Source organism: Syngnathus acus, chromosome 12 (assembly GCF_901709675.1).
Source record: "Syngnathus acus chromosome 12, fSynAcu1.2, whole genome shotgun sequence".
NCBI classification, from domain to species: domain Eukaryota; kingdom Metazoa; phylum Chordata; class Actinopteri; order Syngnathiformes; family Syngnathidae; genus Syngnathus; species Syngnathus acus.
The window spans coordinates 9,711,189-9,733,991 of record NC_051097.1 but is presented as its reverse complement, the minus strand read 5'-3'; the positions used below and the strand labels follow the sequence as shown (position 1 = coordinate 9,733,991).

At 40.9% G+C, this 22,803-nt stretch overlaps 3 protein-coding genes across 12 annotated transcripts in view; all 3 read left to right on the top strand.

The window, feature by feature from the left end:
- The window catches only part of LOC119131228 (protein unc-13 homolog B-like), a 34,577-nt gene that overhangs the window by 945 nt on the left and 10,829 nt on the right, over nucleotides 1-22,803 (top strand). For 8 of the 10 annotated variants that reach the window (XM_037265488.1, XM_037265490.1, XM_037265481.1 and 5 more), the window contains exons 2-10: nucleotides 3,379-3,408; nucleotides 5,534-5,633; nucleotides 6,434-6,560; nucleotides 6,718-6,841; nucleotides 7,258-7,331; nucleotides 7,417-7,474; nucleotides 8,223-8,433; nucleotides 18,504-18,773; nucleotides 18,868-18,958. In XM_037265488.1, coding sequence (XP_037121383.1) covers nucleotides 3,379-3,408; nucleotides 5,534-5,633; nucleotides 6,434-6,560; nucleotides 6,718-6,841; nucleotides 7,258-7,331; nucleotides 7,417-7,474; nucleotides 8,223-8,433; nucleotides 18,504-18,773; nucleotides 18,868-18,958 — 1,085 coding nt within the window. Of the gene's footprint in view, nucleotides 1-3,378; nucleotides 3,409-5,533; nucleotides 5,634-6,433; nucleotides 6,561-6,717; nucleotides 6,842-7,257; nucleotides 7,332-7,416; nucleotides 7,475-7,575; nucleotides 7,822-8,222; nucleotides 8,434-18,503; nucleotides 18,774-18,867; nucleotides 18,959-22,803 lie in introns of those variants that run through there. The other 2 variants (XM_037265482.1, XM_037265489.1) reach the window with 2 other exon arrangements.
- Nucleotides 8,449-18,486, top strand: LOC119131227. Its single transcript, XM_037265479.1, has one exon. It carries the CDS (start codon nucleotides 8,778-8,780, stop codon nucleotides 17,706-17,708), a length of 8,931 nt encoding a protein of 2,976 aa, XP_037121374.1. The 5' UTR covers nucleotides 8,449-8,777; the 3' UTR covers nucleotides 17,709-18,486.
- LOC119131229 lies at nucleotides 19,619-22,772 on the top strand. Its single transcript, XM_037265491.1, has 2 exons — nucleotides 19,619-22,366; nucleotides 22,450-22,772. The coding sequence occupies exons 1-2, from the start codon at nucleotides 20,512-20,514 to the stop codon at nucleotides 22,500-22,502; spliced, it is 1,908 nt and encodes a 635-aa protein (XP_037121386.1). The 5' UTR covers nucleotides 19,619-20,511; the 3' UTR covers nucleotides 22,503-22,772.

The window sequence follows — 22,803 nt, the reverse complement described above, 5'->3', positions numbered from 1 at the left end:
ATTTATTGTGTTGGCAAATAAAAAGCAGGAGGTGTTATGCCGACCAAGATAACAGGAAAGATGTGGCTCAAGCCGGGGCCAGTGTGTTTTGCTGATGTGGTGACTCATGCTGTGATAACAGTAGCTTGACAATATTGCTTTTGTTTTGTTTTTTATTGCTGGGTCAAGAAGCTCCATCTCCATGGCGATGTGTTACTTAACACACAAGTGGTTTATCACAACAAGTGGGCATGAGGGTGAGAATTGGACCGTCCATCAAGGACAGGGTTGAGTAGACACGCATTGTTGTAGGTTGTCTACATTTGATCTAAATGAGGAGCAACAACCAAATTAAACTTTGATGTTCTCTCAAAATGTAATTTAATCACCAAGTGTTGGGATTTTAGTAAAGTATGAATTTGTGGAAATAATACAACTGCACACGGAGAGGTTTAGTGCATGGAGGAGCAGCATAGTGGAATTATGTGAGAAAGAGGCAGAGGCAGGGAGAGCGCTTAGAGATTGTGGACGTAATCCCTTGACCATCTGTTGCTCTCTCTCTCTCTCTCTCTCTCTCTCTCTCTCTCTCTCTCTCTCATGCTCTCCGTCTCGCTCCACCTGATCGTAGCCACCAGCACCAGTGGAAGTGCACTGCTGCCAGCAGCATTAGGAGAATATAGCGTTACTTCCTGTTCCAGTGTTCCTGTAAATACAGTTAAAGGAAATTAGCATTTAGCTTACAAGAAATGCACAAGTTACTTTTGGTTTTAATTTTAAAATGTGTCACCTAAAACACATTTGATATCGCCAATGCAAACACTTAAACTGGAATACTGCTAACAAATGAAATATTGCATTTTACGGACCACCATATTGTTATGAATGGGTCCATTTTAAAACATTTTCATACATAAGACTCACCGGGTTACACATATTATCTTTGAAAAGAATTGTATGTTAAATATCATTATTTATAAATGTTTATAATTATAATCAAATTATATAAATATAATATAAATATCAAGTTAGTCAAGTTTATTTATATAGCCCTAAATCACAAGCAGTCTCAAAGGGCTTCACATATACAAAACAAATTGACAATTATTCTCAATTTTCTACAAAAATTCTATATTTAAATATAATATATTTATAAATTTAGATATTTTTATAATCGAACAATTATTTAAGTATAATTATTTATGCTATATTATTTTTTAAATAATTTATCCTAATTATGTTTATGTGTTGGATTTAGCGCTATCATACTAGATACAGACCAGACACGAAATATTGGGGAGCACCACTCGCTTATTTTTATTTGCCGGGAAAAAATATTTGCAGTCGCAATGAGTGAACCCAGTCAAAGAGTGACATTAATAGATTCACAGAGGCCCTGGCCAGACCATGATAGTCATCAGTTTCCACCATTAGCGCCCGACGGTTTATTGCCTTCAGGCCTCAATGAAGTCACGTCATTCCAATGAAAGCACCTGCTGCTTATGTACTGCTGTGACAGAATAAAACGGAAAGTGTGACAAAGGATCTGTTTTGTTTTCAATAGTTCACCTCTTCGCCCTCTGTAATTAACTCATCCGAAAATACTTTGTGGGATTAATTAGTTTTGCTTGTGTTTTGGCCTTTTTCCACAGTTGTGATCTCAGTTTGAAATTGTTTGTTGTCACATCTTGCATTCAACATTCTAGGGCACCGCTTTTTAATGAAATCCTGAAGATTTGAATCACCTAGCACGAGATGTTGCATTCAAATACGTTTGTCCCTCCATCATCCTGTTTGGGTCCATCTGCCATGGAAGGCTCCAGAGGTTTAGAGGGTATATGCCCCGAATACTGCTACAGCAATCACCAGTAATCCCCTCTAAAGCGCTTCAATCTCACAAACGTTGTTCTATAGTGGAGAATAAAGATGGGTGGTCTAAAAATAAACCACAGCAAAAAAATATATATATATTTTTTAGTACCGTAATTTTCGGACTATAAGTCGCGGTTTTTTTTCATAGTTTGGGTGGGGGGGCGACTTATACTCAGGAGCGATTTATATACATATATATGGTTTTTTTTCACTTTTTTGGGCATTTTATGGCTGGTGCGACTTATACTCCGGTGCGACTTATAGTCCGAAAATTACGGTATTTTTGTTTAACATATTTTCAAATTGATTATGTAACACCCGAGAGTTACTTTAAAATTTATTTTCTTATTTTTATTTTCTTATTTATTATTTTTGTTATTTTAAAATAGTTTGGTCTATGGAAATTTTAAAACGAGAACTTCTGAAGTCATGGTGGAAAAACACCTTGGATATCATTCTGAAATTTGTTTTATTTCTCTTTCTATGAAAGCCAGTGTGTGATTCTGAAGCGATTTATTTATAGTAATAAAACAATCCAACATTTCACACCAGCTCTTTTTGGAAAGCTGCATCTTTTATGGAAACGTGTCACGTGTCCGTCGTGCCTGTTTGTGCGGTCGTGTGTTCCGAGTCATGGCTCCTTTTGCATATTAATCACACCGCCGGGCTTCAATAGCAATTGAGTCCTGATGTTTTTAGTCATAGCTAAATATAGCCGTCAAATCACGGGAATCATCTAGCTTGGACACATTCCAAACCACTATTGTCTTTAAAGGAACAGAGGACAAATTGGTGAAGCACAAAAATGTGGGCAAACTCGCGTGATTGTTTTGCCAGCAAGTAATCCGCTCAGTTGGCATTTACAATTGAGTACAGTTTATTTTTAAATCCTGTTACATTTTGTGTCGAAGGTAAACGTTTTTGCCATAACCTTTGTCCTTTTTAACTGCGACTTTGAGGAAAATAAAGTGTCCTAGCTTTTTTTGGGCCTATTTTTGTCGCTGGTATCTTGAGAATAGCAACATGTCAAATCAAAACAGAAATAAACACAAGTATAGCAGTAGACTTTGCTAACATGATGAACACGTCATTCCAAAGTATTGTTAAATTCCATAGAACACAGGTGTCAAACTCAAGGCCCGGGGGCCAGATACGGCCCGCCACATCAATGTTTATGAAATTCGTATGTCATTACTAGAATTTAAAATTGTGTTCATTTTTAATCCCATCTGTTTTTTTAAATATTTGACCAGTTTTTACTCGTCTGATTTGAAAACGAGTTATTTGTTTTGTAGCTTTTACTGTATATAATGAGGTGCTCATACATTTATTTGGGTTGACAGTCATAATGGCCCCTCCGAAAGAAGCTATGACTACAATGCGGCCTGTGAAAAAAAATTGTTTGACACCCCTGCCATAGAAGAATTTTATTTTCAGGAGTGTTTGTGACTAGTGCTACTTTTCGGACTTATTTTAAAATGCCTTTATTATGTTCCCAAACTAAAACTGTTCTGTTTTCTTCATTTGCAGTGAAAAAAGCCAAGCTCCACGGACCTTCAGGTGAGTCATTGAGGGGGGGGGCAAACGTTTCTTTTCCGCATGGTCACACATTTCCAATATTTACTTTTGGTTGAAAGCTTTGTTTGTTTCAGATGAAATGTGAGCCAGGTCGGGTAAATTCATCCTAGCTGGATTAACGCTTGATGAGAAGCACAAACTGCAATAGAGACTCATTATGTCCATACAGTATTGTTGTTTTTTTTTTAATTCTGTGTCTGACAATTCACTTAAGACTTTTTTAGCCATGTCAGGCGTCACGGTTTTGTTTTAAATCTTGCAACCTTGCATCCTTTGCTTGCCAGCACGTTTTAAGATCACTAGCCGCTCATTCCAAATCCCTTCGCTGTCCATCTGTGCCAATCCCTCATTTAACCTCACACCTATCTTCTAAGCCTAGCGACACCGTTTTACCGGAGCCGCCGACACGGTGACGTCAAATGTCACAGTGACGTTTGACTCCTCACTCGCAATTACTAACCGACCTCTGGCTTTAAGGTTTTTTTGAAGTCTTGTGTGTGTTTTATGAGGCGCTTCCCTCCCCTGGATCACGTCATGTGTAACACCTGCCCCAAAGCAAACAACATGGATAATTCACTTAATCCTTTTGTCTCTCTTAGACACAAGGTAAACTGGATCTAAAAAGTTCAGCATGATATAAAGCACACAATAAATTATTCCAAAACTTTTTCCATTGTACTTCCACAACACTTCCGGTTCGGCTTCACTCTGGAACTTGCTTTCCGCCTCACTCCCTCAGGAAACTTGAGCTTGATAAGAGATTTTGTGTTTGCTGGGTTACTACAGTGCGTGTTTTCAACTCTGAGCCAGACTGGAGAGTGATGAATTGACCCGTAAAGCATGAAAAGCAGGATATGTCTTTCGTTGTCAATAAGAGGTCAGGCTTGAAAATGTCACTCTTCCGACTGCCTGACTAATTTATGAAGCGGCATTGATCTTTAATGGTTGAAGAAATGTGGGCTGTCGAGCTTCTTGGTATAAAAGAAAAAAAATGGCCGCTGTGCTAGGTCAGTGTAATTTTGACAGCCAGCTTCTGGTGGACGTTAGCAAATCCATACATGTTCGTCCTTTATCGCATCTTTTCTATTCAGCCGACCACAAATTTTAGGCTAATGTTATAAATGTAGTAATTGTTTGTTTTTTGCATCCCCAGGCTCTTATGTAGTATTGTGTTTTCTTTGCCGTCTGTCTCCTCGAGACACTGATTAGGTCTGTGCTCTGTCACTTGTGTCAATTTTAGACAGGACGGCGCTTTTCCACTCTGGGTGCCCTCGGTGCACGTTGTTTTGTTTTGGGGAGTACCAGAAATTCTGCTGTGTGTTGATTGTTGGTGAAGGCAGGATAAATGTTTGGATGTGTTTCAGGGCTAATGCCAAAGTGCAAGCAAGCAGCTGATGCATTGCTTATTTTTCCCTGTGTGTGTGTGTGTGTGTGTGTGTGTGCGTGTGCGCGCGTGCGTGTGTGTGCGTGTGCGCGCGTGCGTGTGTGCGCGTGCGCGCGTGCGTGGGTGCGTGCGCGCGTGCATGGGCGCGTGCGTGCGTGCATGGGTGCGTGCGTGCATGGGTGCGTCCAAATATTTTTTAAAATCCCGTCTAGGAGGTTAACTTTGCTTTGAGTTGCTTTAAAGAGAGGCGTTTCTATTCTTTACAAGATGGACTTTGTGAAACAGGGTGCTCCCTTACATATCAGGATTTGTTTCGTCTTAAAGGATTTTTTTTTTAATCTGTGACAAACCCCACCCGTAAAAATGAAGCATTCAACAGTTTTGGATGTATTATGTGTGGAGATGTTAAAATGAATTGACAACATTCCGATAATCAAGTAATCGTTTAAAGATATTATTTAATGAAAGATTGTGCAAATATTCTGATTCCAGGTTCTCAAAAGTAACAATTCTCTGATTTCTCTTCACTAAAGCAGACTAATTTACCTTCTGGGTTTAATCAAAATAAGACAATTGCAAACATCTGTTTTTCAAATGATTTCCAATACACGACACCCGATTATCCGATTAATCAGCAGGATAATCAATATAATAATCAATTCTAAAAATATCCAATAATGTCAACCCTAATTGTGCGTGACGTGATTGTGAACCTTCTTCCAGATAAATTCAACACTTACGTGACTCTGAAGGTGCAGAATGTCAAAAGCACGACAATCACCGTGCGAGGGGATCAGCCATCCTGGGAACAAGATTTCATGTTGTGAGTCAATGAATCTTTTATTTCATTTCCTCGCCGTACATCATTCAAAGGTAGCCGTGGTGTTCAGAGTTCTAACAGGAGCTTGCGAGCATGTTTGTTTTTTGTGAACACTCACACCGCGCCGGTGTTTGTTTTTCCACACTCTCCGATACCAGTAAGAGAATTGCGTTCGTTGAAAGCCGACACCCGACGAATCATGATGATGTCACATATACTGGGATGTTATTATGTTCCATGCGCCACAATATTAAGTACACCTGTCAATACAAGCGCTGTATCAAAAGCGCAGATACTTTTAGGTAACAGCGTTAAACATTTAGCACAAATACGGATCGCAGAAGATTTGTTTTGAGTTTGAATAATAATGTGCCGCTTCAAATTACTTTCATTGCATGACTGATTTAGTCTGCTATCTTGTTTGAGGAGGACATGACACAAAAAGCCTTTATCTCCTGCACCTGGACACCATGGATACTGGATACTAAACATTCCACCCCCTCTGTGCTTTTTGTCAATTAGCTGTCCGCTTTGATTAACCTTCCTCTCATCTTCCTTTTGATTGGCCCAGAAAAAGCTGTAAAGAAACGAGCATGCAAAGGCTATTATTCTGCTGCTCCCTTTTCAAAATTATTATCCATTTCATTGCCAGTATCAGGGTGGATTCCAACTCTTTGAATAGCGAAGAAGGTTTTGAACAAAAATAAGATTGTGACTCTTGTCAAATCTTGGCTACATTTCTTGTGATTTTTTTGGTGCACTTAATTTTGTCGCTATTGAATTTTATTTTTTTTTCTCCACAGTGAGATCAACCGGCTGGATCTCGGTCTTATTGTTGAGGTGTGGAACAAAGGCCTCATCTGGGACACCATGGTGGGGACTTCTTGGATCCCCTTGAAGCGTGTTCAACAATCGGAGGAGGTTAGAAATGTGAATAGCCATATATCAATCTTTTTTTTTTTTTTTTTTTTTTTTATTCACATTTGTTTTTGGCACGATTGCATTGCACCGCGGGGCGGGTCATGCCAGGGGAATCCCCGACGCCTTGCTCTATTGTGGAAGTTGAACAAACTGTTCTCAATTGCAGGAGGGCCAAGGAGAATGGCTTCTATTGTATTCAGAGGTCCTGATGAAAGCAGATGAGATATACGGCACCAAGAACCCGACCCCTCATCAACTCTTATTGGACACTCGCTTTGAGCTGCCTTTTGGTGAGAGATTTCTAAATCGTCTCCCTGCAAGACTTTGGTTTTGGATTCCCTCATGTTTAATCACATAGATTCTATTTCAGCCTGTATTATTATTTTTACTCACGTTGAGTTGATATTGTAAAATCAGTAGAAATCTGGCTACTCGTGCTAACCTGGAGCAAATCAGCCGTGACCCACACAATCATAGAGGACTGAAATGTCAGCAGCTGGTTTTGAAATTGCCCGGGGCATGACTCACAGTTTGAGGACGTCATCGTGAAGCCTGTTTTCCTATTGGTTAATCCAAAAATATCTTGTGTAAACCTCTTTTGTTTGTTTTTTAGAACGTTGACACAAAGTGGTACATTTATCTTTAAAGTCGCTTTCTGGCCTCGACTTAAATTGCTTTAAATCCAGATGATATTTTTTGCCACCAGACATCCCTGAAAATGAAGCACAGTACTGGACAGACAAACTGGAACAAATCAATTCCACGGAAATTCACGATGAGGTAGGACTTTTTTGAATAGGTTTAAATAGTTAATAGGCCATTTTTAAAAATCTATTTTTATTCTGATAACTGTCCTCACATGCAGTACACTCTTCCGGACGACATTGATGGTCATCCGTTGCCCCCCACAGCTTCCCAGTGCTGTAAGTATTCTCTACCTTTAACCACAAGAGGGAGACATTTTTACCTTCTTGTATCGCACAGGCTTTGACATGCATTTGTTCTTCCTTCCTGCACCCCCTTTATAGAAAAATGTAGTCCTCATTCTTCCAAGTGTTGTTTGTCAAGGTTTACAGTGTTACCAAAATCGATTCATTCAGCCTCATGACATTGTTAAAGGTTTTCTTGCATGTCAGTTTTGGTAACAGAAGTTCTGACAGCCATCGGTGGGTATTCGCAGTTCTTCCACACAGACACAAAATTTTGTTTTCACTTTCACTTCTTGTTATATTTTCATCAGGCAACTATTTCGGATGGGCTGACTCACTAAGTATGTAAAAGCAGCACTTGATTGAAAATGTTCCCCTAAAGCCAATCCTCCATATCCCTCATTTTGTCTATATAAAGTTGAAATAAAAATGTGTCCAAATCATTTCCTACATCACAAGAAAATGGCATTTTTTTTATTGCCAGTATTTCCTTTTTACACCTGCTCTCCTACTTCAACATCCCTTTCCCACCTTTCTATTTTTTTCCTTGCTTCGTGTTGTTTAATTCAATTTTTGTATCCATGAAATGACTCTTTTATTCATGTATCTCTTTATAGCTACATTCTCAGCTTTAGGATTAATTTGCTTATAAACCAAAGTATTAAAAGACTTACCATGATCTGGAAAAAAAAAATCACTTGTGTTTCAGGGAATAAGATGTTCCTTTTTTTTTTTTTTGCAGCTTTGGATGACCAGGACAGTGCAGTCGATGACCGGGATAGCGACTACCGCAGCGAGACTAGTAACAGTTTGCCGCCACGTTACCATACAACAACTCAGCCCAACTCCTCCGTGCACCAGTATCCCATCGGGCCTCGGCCACACCGCCACTTTGACTCATGCACGGATTCCCTGCACAGTTTCGAACTGTACTACCGAGACCAGAGAAGCAGGTACACAGTCGGTACACATCACACCTTGCGTTTTTTTTTATAGCACTTTAATGATGATACTTTTCAAATAATAATTGTAATTATTAATCACAATTTAGTAGGTTAATACTTTAATTATTATTTATGATTATTTTGTTTTTGCATGCGATCCTGTCTTTACTTTGGCATGACATTTTTCCAATTGATAAACATTTTGTTTGCATGCTTTGTTTCTTGCTCTGCTTCTTCTTTTCCGTTTTCTCTTTTCCTCCTCCCTAATGTTGATATCCTTAAAAATAAAAACGCACTAAATTAGGTCACTGAATGAAAAAGGACAAGTCCGAATTATACCTGTCGATTCGGGAATGGGTTGCGAGGATTGGGAAAGCAAATATAAACGGCGAGGAAAGCCTCGGCTGAGTGACTTTTTAGATGATCAGCAAAATACTGCTCAAACGCTAACGTCTTATCTTGAACCAACAATCTCAGTCCTTCGAAATACTCAACAAATTGCTCATGTGCCTGGAATCTATCCCGAGGGCTATGACACGATAGATCGCCGGAGGAAAAAAAAAATCCGGGACCCGGGAGGGTTTCTCAACAGAGAGACGCTCAAATTGAGCGAAGAGGCTTTCCCGCCAGATTTTGGGACATTCTACGGGAAACGAGGGGATCAATTTATTCTGCATGCATCCGAGATGCAAGAAGAGGTGCACCGTGTAACATCTGGCCCGCAGCAATACGAAAACGGCCTTCTGTATAAGACAAGAATGTGGGCGCAAAACGAACTGGATGCCACCTTTGAGAATTACGTGGCTTACAAAAAGGAGCAAGATGCAAGGATGCAATCACTCCATGATTTTGATTTGATGGATTCTGGAGACCATCATAATTTTTTTAGAGCAGAAGAAGATTTGGATGATTCCAAGACGGTGATTCCAAGACGCAGAAGAGACAAAACGTTCTCCTATGATGGCGGCATGGACAATCCCCAAGGATTTCAGGAAAAGTACAGAAAATCAAAAATAAGTGGATGGGTACCTGAAGCAGTCCTTTCACCTGTAGAAGAACCCAGCGACGAATACGTAGACCCGATGGATGAGCTACAGTGTCTCGTTGAAACGGTTTCCGAATATCTTGCGGAGAAAGAAGAGGAAATTAGTAAATATGGTTCCCTCCCTAAATCAAGTAAATCGAGGCTCTCATCTCAAGGAAGTAGCAAAACGGATTCTGTTGGAGATGAACACAACACTTTAAAGGAACCTAAAGCTGAAAGTCAGTCACAAACTCCCTCTGGAATTTCAGGTGTAAAAAATGCCATGAGCTCTTTATTTAGTAATCTCACGGACAGAGTCGGTAACAAACCGTCTGTGGTCGATACAAAACCGCCAAACATACCACCGCCTCAGTCTGGCATCACAAAACTGCTCTCCTTCATTCCAAAATCAAACAGCTCCACTCCTGTAGCTGTTGTCTCTCCTGTGGAAACTTCAGAAAATGTCTTTACTTTGCCTTCACAACCACCCTGCAAGGCCAAGAACCAAAATGAAACGGACAGACAAGCTTGTGATATCAACGAGCACAAACAGGACTTGGGAACAAAATCTCAAGCTCCAGGAAATTCAGTTTTGGAAAAATTAAATCCTTTAAAGCTGTTTTCATCTAGAGATGATCACAAGGAACAACCAAAGTCAAGCCATGATGATCATGCTACTGCTTATCAAGAGAAACTACTTACGGAAAGCAAACTGAGCAAAACTTTTGCTGGTTCTGCAAAGCCTCATGTTGAAACCCAATCAGAAAACACAAATTTCTTTAGTCTGAGGAAGTCAATTAGTTCACTCATCACACCTTTTCCCTCCATGCCAGCTCAGGAAACGTCACCTGTGGCAGTCTATCCAATATTTCGATCTTCAGAGGATCCAGTGTTTCAGAAGCAGTCTAATGAGCCATTAGCAAATCCTAATCTTAAACCGCCTTCAAAGTCCTCTGAAAATATCTCGACTCAGGAACAACCAAAACCAGAAAGGGGGGTGCTTTCTGGATTTTTGAAGTTTGCATCCAGTGAGGATGTTCGCTCCCCTGGAAACACGAAAAATCCAGAACAGTCACGGCGAGAATCGTTTTCTGCCACAGAACAGAAACCCACAGAAAGGGGGTGGTTCTCTAGCATTTTTAGCTCAGCTTCTCCTCCCCCTGGCTCAAACCAGAATAATACAAATAATCCTCCATGTCAAAGCCGTGACGTGTCACCCGGCTCACATCCAGAACATGCATCAGATTTAAAAACAACACAAACGCATGATCGGATTCAACAGCAAGCTCCAAGTCAAAGTTTTTTATCAGGACTATTTCGTGGGAGCTCCCCGGAAGATAGTAGTCCACAGAAGCAAGGAGGAATTCTTGATTCAAGTGGTAACCAACATCGGCAAAATATGAGCTACCATTCAGTTCAGCAGGAAAGCAGTGTTCATCGTAATTTGACTCATCCCGACATGCAAAATCCGAATCAAGGAGCAGAACTCAGAAATCAAACCGCAAGACAAAACGAATCAAAGATTCCACGACAACAAACCGTTCCAGTTAAGCAACCGCCATCCAAACAAGGTGGCCTCTTATCAGGTCTTTTTAAATTTGCTTCTGCTGACAGCATAAACACACAAAATCCACCATCAACCCAATCTCATGGAATTGGCCAAAGGACAGAACAAGCCCAAGTGAGGAACATTCAAAAATCCGAACAAAATCAACCACGTGACCACTCAAAAGAAAATAATCAATCAGGTGGTTCTTTTGGAACAGATAAATCCGCTGCACAAAAACAGCCTCACCAACAATCCAAACTTCAGAATAGGCAGCAATCGATTCATGTGGAAGGTAGCCAACAAACCAAAGAGCCTTCAAATCAATCTGCAGTGTTCTCAGATTTGTTTAACAAGTTAACAAAATCATCTAAGGACCATGACATAACCAGCCATTCATCACTAGACCAACTGTCATCTCAAGATGGTCATAAACACGCAGTCCAAAATACGACATTGCAGACTCAGGCACAATTTTCTCCGAAATCTTTACAAAAAACTGCCCAACAAAGTTTTACTAGACTTGAAAATAAAAACGTTTCGACGGACTCTACTGCCTATCAACAGCATAAAATATCAAACCAGAGTTCTGAGGAACTTCTTCCCTCATCTAGATTGACAACTAGTGCTGGGAAAAGTGTCAGTCAGGTTCGTGGTCCAAATAGTTTCATTCCAAGACCAAGCAGACACGATTTCAAACGTGCACCCGTCGCAATTGATTCTGACAGTCTCGACTTAAGAACGTCTGCTACCTTTGCAAGATCACATCAGAGTCACGCCACGTATTCGTCATTTAGTACCGGTAATTTACCTCAGTTATATTCCTCTCGCTCTTATACAAACTGCTCAGTAAAGACCATCGGACCATATATATGTGGGAGCATGCCCTCATTGTATGAACCAACAAGCCAAAATATTTATAACGGTCAACTTTCTTCGTATCAGATAAGTCCCTCCTATGATGAAAACCAGTGGATCCATGGTAGCACAATATGGCAGCAGTTCCAGAATGAATCTTTAAATTCTCAATTCCAAGGAGAGGACTCGGGTTATTCTCATAGCTATGAAAATTTGTCATTGCAAGCTCTTGGGTACAGTTCTCCAAAAATCAACCACCAACTTTCTTCCTCTACCACCTGGCAAGGTGCAATTTGCCATAATGAGCCACATTTGTCGACTGGAAATGATGGTTCTTACCCTCAGAAATTTTGGACTAGTCACGAAGAGTTAGCAAACCTACAGCATTCATCTAGTGAACAAGGAATCTTGAACTTAACAACCAAACCAAATACGGGAAAATGGAATTTGTGTCATGACGGCAGCACTTACAGCTTGAACGGAATTACATACCATGAAGGCTACTACGAGGAAACGGCACCGAGCTTGTCTTATTCACCAAATTGGCAGCATGGGATAGATAACACGATTCAGCAAACGCAATATAATTTCACTCAGTTAAAAGATTCAAATCACTCAAATGTGAATCAAGAAATTGACGATTCTATGTACCTAGAAGATGTAGAATGGTACCAGCAGTGGCTTACACTGTTGGAGCAAGGAATGTGGTGGCCAGCTGAAGATGGTGACTGTGGTTACTTTGTTTATACGGATCACGAGTATATTTACGCCTTACTCACAGATTCAGCGGGCGAATATGTATACGCATGTTCGCCCGAAGATAATTCTTCCGGAAATCCGTGCGATAGTTTTCCCAGTGCTCTGCTTTTCAATGAAACGGTTTTAGTGTGTGGCTTCAAAATTCCACTATACAATGAAGATGAGCTTCTGTGGTTGCCCGGTCAAGATGTGAATGAATCTCAACTCCTCAACGCCCCTTTAGATTTGTCTGCGGCTTATAGAAAAGGAAATCAAATCATGAATCTAAATCTAGAACAGTTTGCTCAAATGTTTGAGAATTCCTTTTTGTTACCAGACCAACAAGGTGTAGATTTCAGATCTTACACCTTGAACAAAGTTCGTATGGATCCAAGGCAACCCAACTGCATGCCAGAAGATGTCATTGACCTTTCCTGTCATAATAACGACTATCAGGGTCCTCGGTGGAATAGCCAAGAAACTCGAACATTTCTTGCTCAAAAAGTTGCCGTTTCCTTGAATTCCACTGCAACTGTGAGTAATAATCAGCAGATCCTTTACAACTGTTACCAGCCTAGTCAACGACGTCGTTCATCCACTGGTGTTACCGTAAAACATGTTGATGATGTATCAGAAGAAGACTGGAAGAAGAGAGTCGCTCCGGGAGAACCACAACCGAATCGTCAGGTCAAAAAGATTTCTTCCCTCATTTCATCGGTTGTGGGCAAAAGTACAACAGTTGAATCAATAAAATCTAGCTTATCTTCCTGTAATCAAAGAGAACCTGACAATACAACTGATAAAAATTCTAAAAATGTGTTTTCTTCTGGCTTACAAAGTTTGAAGGCAAAGATAATCAAAGAAGAAAGTACACCTGAGAGTTCAGCAAAAAAACCACAGGGAAGAATTCTACCCCAAATTCCAGTGACCCCTCCAGCAAAGCAATCTCATATCAATTCACAGAAATCTCGACTACCCCGACAAATCACAACAGAGATAAGCACAATTCCATCGAGATCAAACGAATCTCAAATTCAAGACCGGCTGCCTCAACTTGCAACTGAAAAGCCGGTGGATATAGCAGCTGGAAAAACCTCTGAGCAACCAGGATTCATGAACTTCCTCAAATCTGCAGTTGGAATAGAGGAACCCAAGCAAGAGCCGAAGAAGGTTTCACAGACATCCGTCAATCAGCAAATCAATACTGGTTCAATAGAAGCAAGTGCTGGTCCAAACAAAGAGTCTACAGGAGGATCAAATATATTTGGATCAATTAGCAGTTTATTTAACAGCGAGCCCTCTCCGCCACAACAAAAGGACATGCCCATGCCAACCACAGCTAGACCCAAGAGTAGTATACAAAGACAACAAACACTGAACCAAAGTGGTACAACTGTGCCAGAAAAAGATCTCCCCTCCTCAAAATCCGAAACATTTCAATCGAAAGTTTCATCACTTCCTGGTCAGACGAAACAAGAAACCAAACCAAAACCCTCTGGAAGCCTGTTTGGCTTTTCAATTGGCGAAATGCTAACAGCAGCAACACAATCTGAACCTACAACTCAAACCACCAAGTCATCTGCACCTCCACAAGAATCCTCATTTGGAAAAAGTTTATTTTCTGTGCTAAGTGGGTCAACTTCAGCACAATCTACACCTAGCACTGGGCCGTCTCAAGGAAATATACCTAACACCACTCCACATCATCCGCAAGTCGAATCACCTGGTAAAGGTTTACTGACAATGTTTGGAGGCTCTCACTCCACACCTCCTCCTTCTCAAACAGAGACCAAGGATGAGGTGCCGCAACAGGGAACTTGTCCTCCAAAAGACCAGCAGACCCCAGGGATTTTTTCATTGTTTGGTAGTTCTAACACCCAGCAGTCTCAATCTCAAACAGGATCTCTCTTAGGGGGACTTATTTCTGGATCAAGTTCCGCTGAAAACCCAGTGAAGGGTCTGTTTTCAATATTTAGCGATCCCAGTCCCACTCCAACCCAACCCCCAATGACCTCATCGCCACACCAAAAAGTAGTCCAACCGCAAGCTCAACAACAACGAGAAGCTCCGACACCAAAACAGCAGCCCCAAGCCACATCAGTTCTAGGGGGTATCTTAGGGGGATTGTCTACCTCAAGTGAAGGTCCCAGAAAATCATTATTCTCCATGTTCAGTACCCCCAATGCCTCTAAAACACCAGGACCAGTAGGAAATACTGCTGCACCAACCAAAGAACCCTGTAAAACTGCACCCTCTATTTCAGACATTAGCAAACTTACACAGTCAACTCCTAAATTGTCACCCAGCAATAGTTCTTCTATTAAAGAACCTCCACAGTCTTCCCAAGGTCCATCTGTGTCCAAAACCATGGTTCAAGAACCTATGAGTGAGGTTTCAAGTGAAAATGCAGGAAGCAATGAAAAAAGTAACTCAAGAGAACCCCAGTCTATTACGAAGGATCCTGTAAGTTCAGAACCAAATTTTGAATGTGTCCCCAAAACAAGTATCGCTAATAGTACCCCTGAAGCTGTTGCACCCCTTGAGGAAAAAACAGCGACGGACCTGATGTCTAAGGCCAAGGGACTTGATCAGACATCTTCAAAAACAGAATTCATTTCAGACAGTCCAGTAAAAGGCTTACTTTCATTATTTTCTGGACCTAGTGAAAGCCAAAAAGTTTCATCTCCTACAGCAACAGCATCTGGATCACCGAGGCCCAACGATGCAGAAGCTAAAAGTATATTCTCTGTGTTTGGAAACTCGTCCCCTCAACCTGGATCTCAGTCTGGAGGTTCTTTATTGGGGGCTATGTTTGGAGGCTCTTCACCCCAAACTTCACAACCTGGAGGATCATTACTAGGCGGATTATTTGGAGGGCAGAGTCAGCAGTCTAATCTGCAGACTCCAAAAAATAGCGGTTCTGTTCCTCAGACAGCAGGACCTCAAGCAGGAGAATCCTTCATTGGAGGCTTATTTGGTGGATCTGCTAACCGGACCCCTGGATCTCAGACTGGAGGGTCTATTTTAGCAGGCATATTCGGAGCTCCAGCAACGTCAACCACAGCAACACAGGCCAGTGGGGCATTGAGTGGACTATTTGGTGGTGCTGCCACACAAACTTCAGTCCCTCAAAATAATAGCTCTGCTTTGGGAGGTATTCTGGGAAGATCAGCTACAGTCCAGAAGGCCGAAGCTTCAATTCCTGCTGAATGTCCTGGTGCAAGTTTGCTTCCAGCATCCAAAGATTCAGTTTTATCTGAATCGTCCACACCAACGGCTAAACCAAATTTAAATGATGACCAGAAAACCACCACTCTCTCTGAACCTATACAAAAAACATGTGATGACCATACCGCCGCTCCATCTTTAGATGTTCAAGAATCGTCCACAATTACCGTTGTCCCTCAAAGCACAGAACAGAACACAGACACATTGCAGAAGGCCGCTTCTACAGGTCCAGTCGAAAGCCCACTTCAAAAACCTGGTGACCTTGATAAAACCGACAAACCAACCAAAGAAGATCATGACTCCGAATATGAAACTTGTATTCCAGTGCAAGAACCCACGGAAGCAACGATTGTAAGTGATCAATCTACTCTGCAAAAAACACCTCCGAAAAACGAAGGGGAGACAACCACACCTGTGGTTGAGATGCCTCAAAAGACACCAACAGTGGACAAAACTGTTGGTAGCTCATCAACAGATACAGGAACAGATACAGTCACAGGCTTATTGTCCTCCCTTTTTAAACCAATAGTGTCTTCAGATGCAGGTCCTCAGTCTCAAGAGAGGAGTTCACTTTTTGGACTGGGAGGATCAGCACCTCAAGCCACTGCTAGCCAACCTGGAGCTTCTCTACTTGGGAGTATTTTTGGAGGTTCCAACACTCCGACAGCACCTCCTAACTCAGGTGGAAGTTTATTAGGAAATTTAACCAAGGGTTCTGCTCCCCAATCTAATACCGCACCCTCTCCAGGAGGATCAATCTTTGGAATGTTCGGAGGACAATCCAATGCAAAGCCAAATGTCCCAAAAACTGGTGGGCAGTTACTAGGTGGGCTTTTTGGAGGGACTGCTGCCGCTGCACAGTCTGGCGGCTCTTTCCTCGGAGGAATGTTTGGAGGTCTCGCGGCCCAGACTGCAGGATCACAAACTGGAACACCAGGAGGAGGGGCTGCACCTCGGAGTATGGGGCAACCAACAAAGCCATCTGAATCAATGCCAACTGAGCAGAAGCCAAAAACTACGACTACCTCACAACCACATGACAATTTGGCACCAAATACTACCGTGACAAATTCAAATAAAATGGTGGACTCCAACCAAGAAAGTTGCACTCAGGAGAATTCAAGCATCATGCCAAAAAATATTGTAGCGTCAGCTGAGGCTGCTTGTGAAGACGCAACATCTTCCACAAATAAATGTGAACAGGTCGGTCAAACCGACAACACAAAAAAAGAAACGTCAACTGTTGAGGAAAACATCATCCGCACCGAGGAACCGTCTAGGCATGAAGAGGACAAATCTATTCCAAAAAATAATTCCAATACAGCCCAACCTGTTGCCAATTTGCAAAAAGATGCAGAACCACCTCAAAGCAAGCCTTTGTTTGGTTTTATATCAACACAGAGCGACGCAGGAAAATCACTCGGTTCTTTATTTTCCCCACAAACGTCATCTCCTGCTTCAGCAGAAACGGGAAGTTCTCTTTTTTCAGGATTAAAAACACTATCTGGAGGCTTATTTCAAGAGGACAAAACTGTTACTCCTTCATTATTTCGGACAAAGATTGGATTTCCCTGGCAAGCGGAGCAAGCCGCTGCTCCGGTAATAACATCTCAACCAAAGAACAATAGCAAGCCTACAAGTGGCGAAACACAAAATGTTTCCACATCCGACCCCTCAAAAGCTGAATCGGTAGGTTCCACAGATGAGGTAGCCCACCCCCAGGTACGCATTTCCACCCCTGACCTAGATTCCTCCACATCCTTGACCTCCAAAGATACCAAAATGCTTGTAGAAACAAACCCTTCTGCAGGTCCTACCGCCGACGAGCCGTTGGACGACTCATCTAAGAGGATTCTGTTGAATACCAAAAGGCTAGTAAAAGCATTATAAATGGACGTGTTCCTTACCATTTATGATGCAATTACACCCCTCCCCCTCCCAAAAATAAATGACACGCTCAGCTCTGCAACCCTCCTTACTTTAATTCAAAGTACATTAAATATTCATGTCACTACAAAACATGATTCCAATGTCAAACACATTTTACTCTATTTTATGGGCCTCAATTTGATAACTATTTTCAATTGGTACATCAAAGAAGAGTAAAAAAGAAAAAAAATTATCTGTCTCGTGTCATTTGCCGTTGTTTTTTTATTTACAGCATGTCGACATAAAATGTGTTTGAGCATGGGAGTCTGGTTTTCTTTCCATATTCATAGTGCATGTGCATTGGTTTTTCATATTTCATCATTCACATTTCATATTTGTGCAGTATTCATATAAATTCCTCCAAAATATATAACTAGGATCTATACGTAACTGCTAACATATCTTCAATTTGCGTATTTCACTATTTTTAACATGCCACAATCTCACCTTTCAAGGTTTGGTATCTTTTTAGGTTGTGTGTTGTATCTATGCAACACGTGTTTTAGTATGTAGAACAAATATTGATCAAGCAAAATTGAATATTAAATAATTGTTAGTAGATCAGTGGGGCTCACTTATCATAAATTTGTTCAACATTCACTTATTTGGTCATTTAAAAATCTCAACTCAATATGTTTTGAAAAAATGTTTACCACAAAAATCCCCACTTATCTAACAAAAGTCATAGAACTCATTCATTTATAAAGTTTTGATCTAAAAAATAAATCTGACATCATTTCTCTCTTTCCAATTCAGTCCAGTGGAAAGTAGTCGATTTGGGTCATCAGGAAACCTGAGTCAGACCAGCTCTCAGCTGAGCGAGATCGGTCACGAAAGCACCGGAGGGTCGGAAATCGAAGAATGCTTCCACTCCTATCACAGCGCCGGCTTCTATCCTTCTTCAAATTTTGCATCAAACGGACACTCCGCTGTCGCCGAGAAGGTTCAATCTCAACCGGCCTTCGACGCAAGACGGAGCTTACAAAATGAAACCCCAGCAGAGAAAGTTGTGTCTAAACTTCACAGGTACAGTTTTGATTAACTCGTACCTGAAAATATGCAATATTTTTCCCTGTACTCCTTTTTTTTTTATTTACGCTCATAATTTTGTGTGTCCCAGGTTTCACGATGAAGGGTCACCTTTACCATTTTCTCCATCCAGAGTTCGTTGGCTGAAAGCCATCAATAAAGTCAGGGTTCAGCTACGAGAGGTATGCAGTCAAAACACCCGTCCTCCATGATGTTATCATTTTACTCCATCATTTATACTCTAAATAGAAATTACACTTTTCCTTATTCCAACGATTTTTTTTTTCCATTTTTGACTTATGCACTTTCAAAGTCAAAGTCTGCTTTATTGTCAATCTCTTCACATGCCAAGACACAAAGAAATCGAAATTACGTTCCCACTATCCCACGGTGACAAGACATAGTACACAAGATACATACAAGTAAACAACACAAAAAATAAAAACAAGAAGGCACAAACAATGAATAAATAAGAGTGATGAATAAATAATAAATAAACAAATAACATAATAAATAAGAGGAGCAAAAATGTAAAAAAAATATATAATTTGTAAAAAAAAAAAAAAGTGGCTGGGCAGGTTTAGCCACTGCTCAACTCTTTAGCTCCAAGAAGATTAATATAATCTATTTTCATATTCTATTGTACTCTGATTATGAGATTGTTATCAAGCTTTTCATGGAAAGTGAAATACAAACAAAAAGTAAATTAGGAATGTGGCAGAACCAGACACAGAGGGAAACGATGAGGCTGTGCATCTACCTCGAATCGTCTTTGTGCTGAATTACGCTGCCAGAGGGAGTGAGAAAGCGTGCAAAAGGGCGAGGGGTGGGGGGGTGTCGAGATAGCAACATTATCATGTGATGTCTCAACTGCTTCCCCTCACTTGTACGATTTAACAATGCAGCGGTACCGATGAGCAAACTCTGTCCTCAACAAGTTTAGGAATATTTTTTTTTTTAAATCGGGCACAGCAAGAAATTCAAACACGTGTGAACCATCTAATCGCATCAATTATTGAAATGGATCAGGTGTGATGATGCTGGATCAGGATCTTCCTCTTATTTTTCTTCTTCTACTATAAGGTAAGGATTTTTTTTAATATGTTAATTTGCAGATTTTCAGATAAACTTCTTTAAGATACATAGATTATATTTATCTGTAACATGTTAATTGTTATTGTGTAATGTTAATTATTAGGCAAGTTTAGACAGAACATTGGACAGCAGATGTATCACTAGACATATAAATTAACAAATTAGCATTTAAAATTTATTTTGATTGGCTAAAGTAAGTTTTGAATTGGAAAGATGTAATGTCATACAATAAAATCTTATTTTACTTTTATACTGATCGGTGTTCACTCTGGTATCTAGAAAGGGTCGGACCGGAGCGATCCAGTATAGCAGCTGGTAACGTTAAAACAGGACACGAAGAGCAGAGATTTGATCCGTCCTCTAATTGCTGTGATTCCAAAGCGTTGCAATTACAGAGATCGAAGCAGCTGCATGCAAGTTGTCGTCACAGAGAGTGCAGGCAAGCCTATTGTATATTGTTCATACCAGAGTTTCCTAGATTTGAAATTGTATTTTGCTTATTCTCAAAACTCAAATTAGAAATCATAAAACTGATTCTCTTTGGTCTGACATTGCCAGGTACTGAAGATGATTGCTTACACCAATCTCGGGATGTATTACTGGGCAATCACAATATTCTTTGGAAATAGCTAGTTACTTCATGGAGATGTTCCCCAATGGACGCCTCGATGGACAAGATGAGCACAACCTGAAAGAGCTTGACGTTCTTCCGCAATCACTCATGGTGGAACACAGCTTGAATATACCGCAAGTAAACGACAAACTAGAGTCCAATCAGTCCCTTAGCCAATCACGGCGAAACAGCCGTTCTGATTGTGAGTCTGCTATGGAGGAAACGCTACCCCAGATAATTAAAAAGCTCCACATTGAAGATGTTAAACAAGACGAGGAGCAAGGTTCTAATAATCTAGTGGATCATATCCTGAAAGAGCTCAAAGGCATAAATAAGATCCAGGAGGAAATATCAGACCTCAGGCAGTACTTAACGTCCGTGCGAGGCTCAGTGGACGAAGTTTCGTGTTGCGTTGACGCGGTGCTAAGTGAAATTGGCGAGTTATACTCCGGAGCTTCAGCTGCACCTTACTCGAGTCCACTTTCTCAAAGTCACAGAATCAGGCGAGGAAGCTTAGGAAGACAGAACGCTGTTACGTCACCTCTCAAGAGACCGACTGCTCCGCTGTCTGATTGCAAAAAAACATCTCACGGTCCTTCCAAGCAATCGATTGGCGGTCAAATTACACTCCAATCAAACCAACAACCAATTCAGGACAAAGAATTACAAAGTTCAAATATACAGGAGCTTTTTCGTCTTCCTCAAGGTCAGGACTACCAACGTAACCACTCTTTGTCATCCTGTGACTACTCCAGGTCAGGATTTATTTGTATTGACCCAGAAAATGACAGGTGGCCTTCTGAACACTTCAGTACTTGTGGAGAGGGAGGTTGGAGCGAGAGTGAACCCTCCTATGGAAATATTGAAGAGCCACATGTTTGGGACGACTGTTGTCCAGAAACACAAAGCAACACACCAGGTCATTCTTCAGGCGCTAGTTCAGAACATCTCTCATTACTTTTTGGAATTCATTACAACTCTCCCGCATGTTCTCCTAGTTTGGACAAATGTCCAAATACAGAGGGGAGGTTCTCTTCCATTAGTGGGAGTTGCTCCAATATCTTCTTGACAGACTGTGATGGTGGGGACCTGTGTGATGACTACACATCATCTGGAGACACTCTTGAACTTGGATCAGGACAGAGTTTGGACCAGGATTGGACTGATCACAGCATCTCAAAAGATGATGGAGGAGAATCTGTGTCACAACATTCTTTAGAGGTTTCTTCCAGTGTAGGATTTGATCTTAGGACTTTTAGCAAAGCTGTGCTAAATTTCAGGTCTTCTGTGAAGGGGGCTTGGAAAATGTTTGACGGCCTCAACCCTGATGATTTGGATGATGACATCTTGGAGACATCTCTGCCTGTCATTACACACACAGATGTGTCCAACAATCACACTCCATGTGTCCCCACAACGGAGGTCAGTGAAGTTTCAGACGTTCAAGATCCTGGAAAGATATCGGACAAACCGTCATGTTCCGTCCAATCATTGGAGCAAGAGTCTGGCCACTCTCTGTCAATCGTAACAGATAGAAGTGATGAAGAGATTATTCAAATCAAAGAAGACTATAAAACTAATTCGGAAATGCCCGACCTTTACCTTAACCCAAATGATTGCCCCGTCATCCAAGATGAGAGTCCGTTGGATGCTTTGCCCAGTTCAGATGAAGTACCCTTCAGTTGTCCTCCTGAAAACATGGTGGAGGAGCTTGGAAAACCTCTCGATTCCGATCACAAAGCACGTATAGCTAACTTTCAGCGCATTCTTCGGGAAAAGAAGCAGATTCATCAGCGGCTGTCCCAGTCTACTCAAGGATCTCAGGGGTCTTGTGGTTCTCAAGGTTCTCAAGGATTTCGATCTCAGGAGATGTGTATTAAAGGTAATACGGGAATTTGAAAATGAAATGCCTTCCAAGTTTGATTGAAAGTCTTTCTAATGAGATGTTCGTGACTTTCTTCACAGAGACAGTGCAAGAAGAAAATCAGGTTGCTCCAATTCTGTTAGCTCCATATTAAATTTTTTATTTGTGTGCTGTATGTTTTTATTTTTGCCGTCAGTTTTTGTTTACTGCAAATAAGGCTTCATAACACTGTTGGAAGTATTAACATAAAAAAGTAGAATTTTTGGGGATTATTTTGGTGACTGTGAAATAATTTGTATGATAAAATATTTCAACAAATGTTTGTGAAAATATCTTTTATCATTATTTATTTTATCATTAAACATAACCCTGTAGAGGGGTGGAAACTTGTGCTTCAACCTAGTTCCATTTCTTTCTTTGTGGCAAATATTAAACTAACCAAATGCATGTTCCAT

Bases quoted from the DNA above. Each gene is read 5' to 3' on its own strand.
- LOC119131227 (XM_037265479.1), top strand. From the start codon at position 8,778: ATGGGTTGCGAGGATTGGGAAAGCAAATATAAACGGCGAGGAAAGCCT.
- LOC119131229 (XM_037265491.1), top strand. From the start codon at position 20,512: ATGGAGATGTTCCCCAATGGACGCCTCGATGGACAAGATGAGCACAAC. The intron at 22,367-22,449 runs GTAATACGGGAA...CTTTCTTCACAG, and splicing joins TCAGGAGATGTGTATTAAAG to AGACAGTGCAAGAAGAAAAT.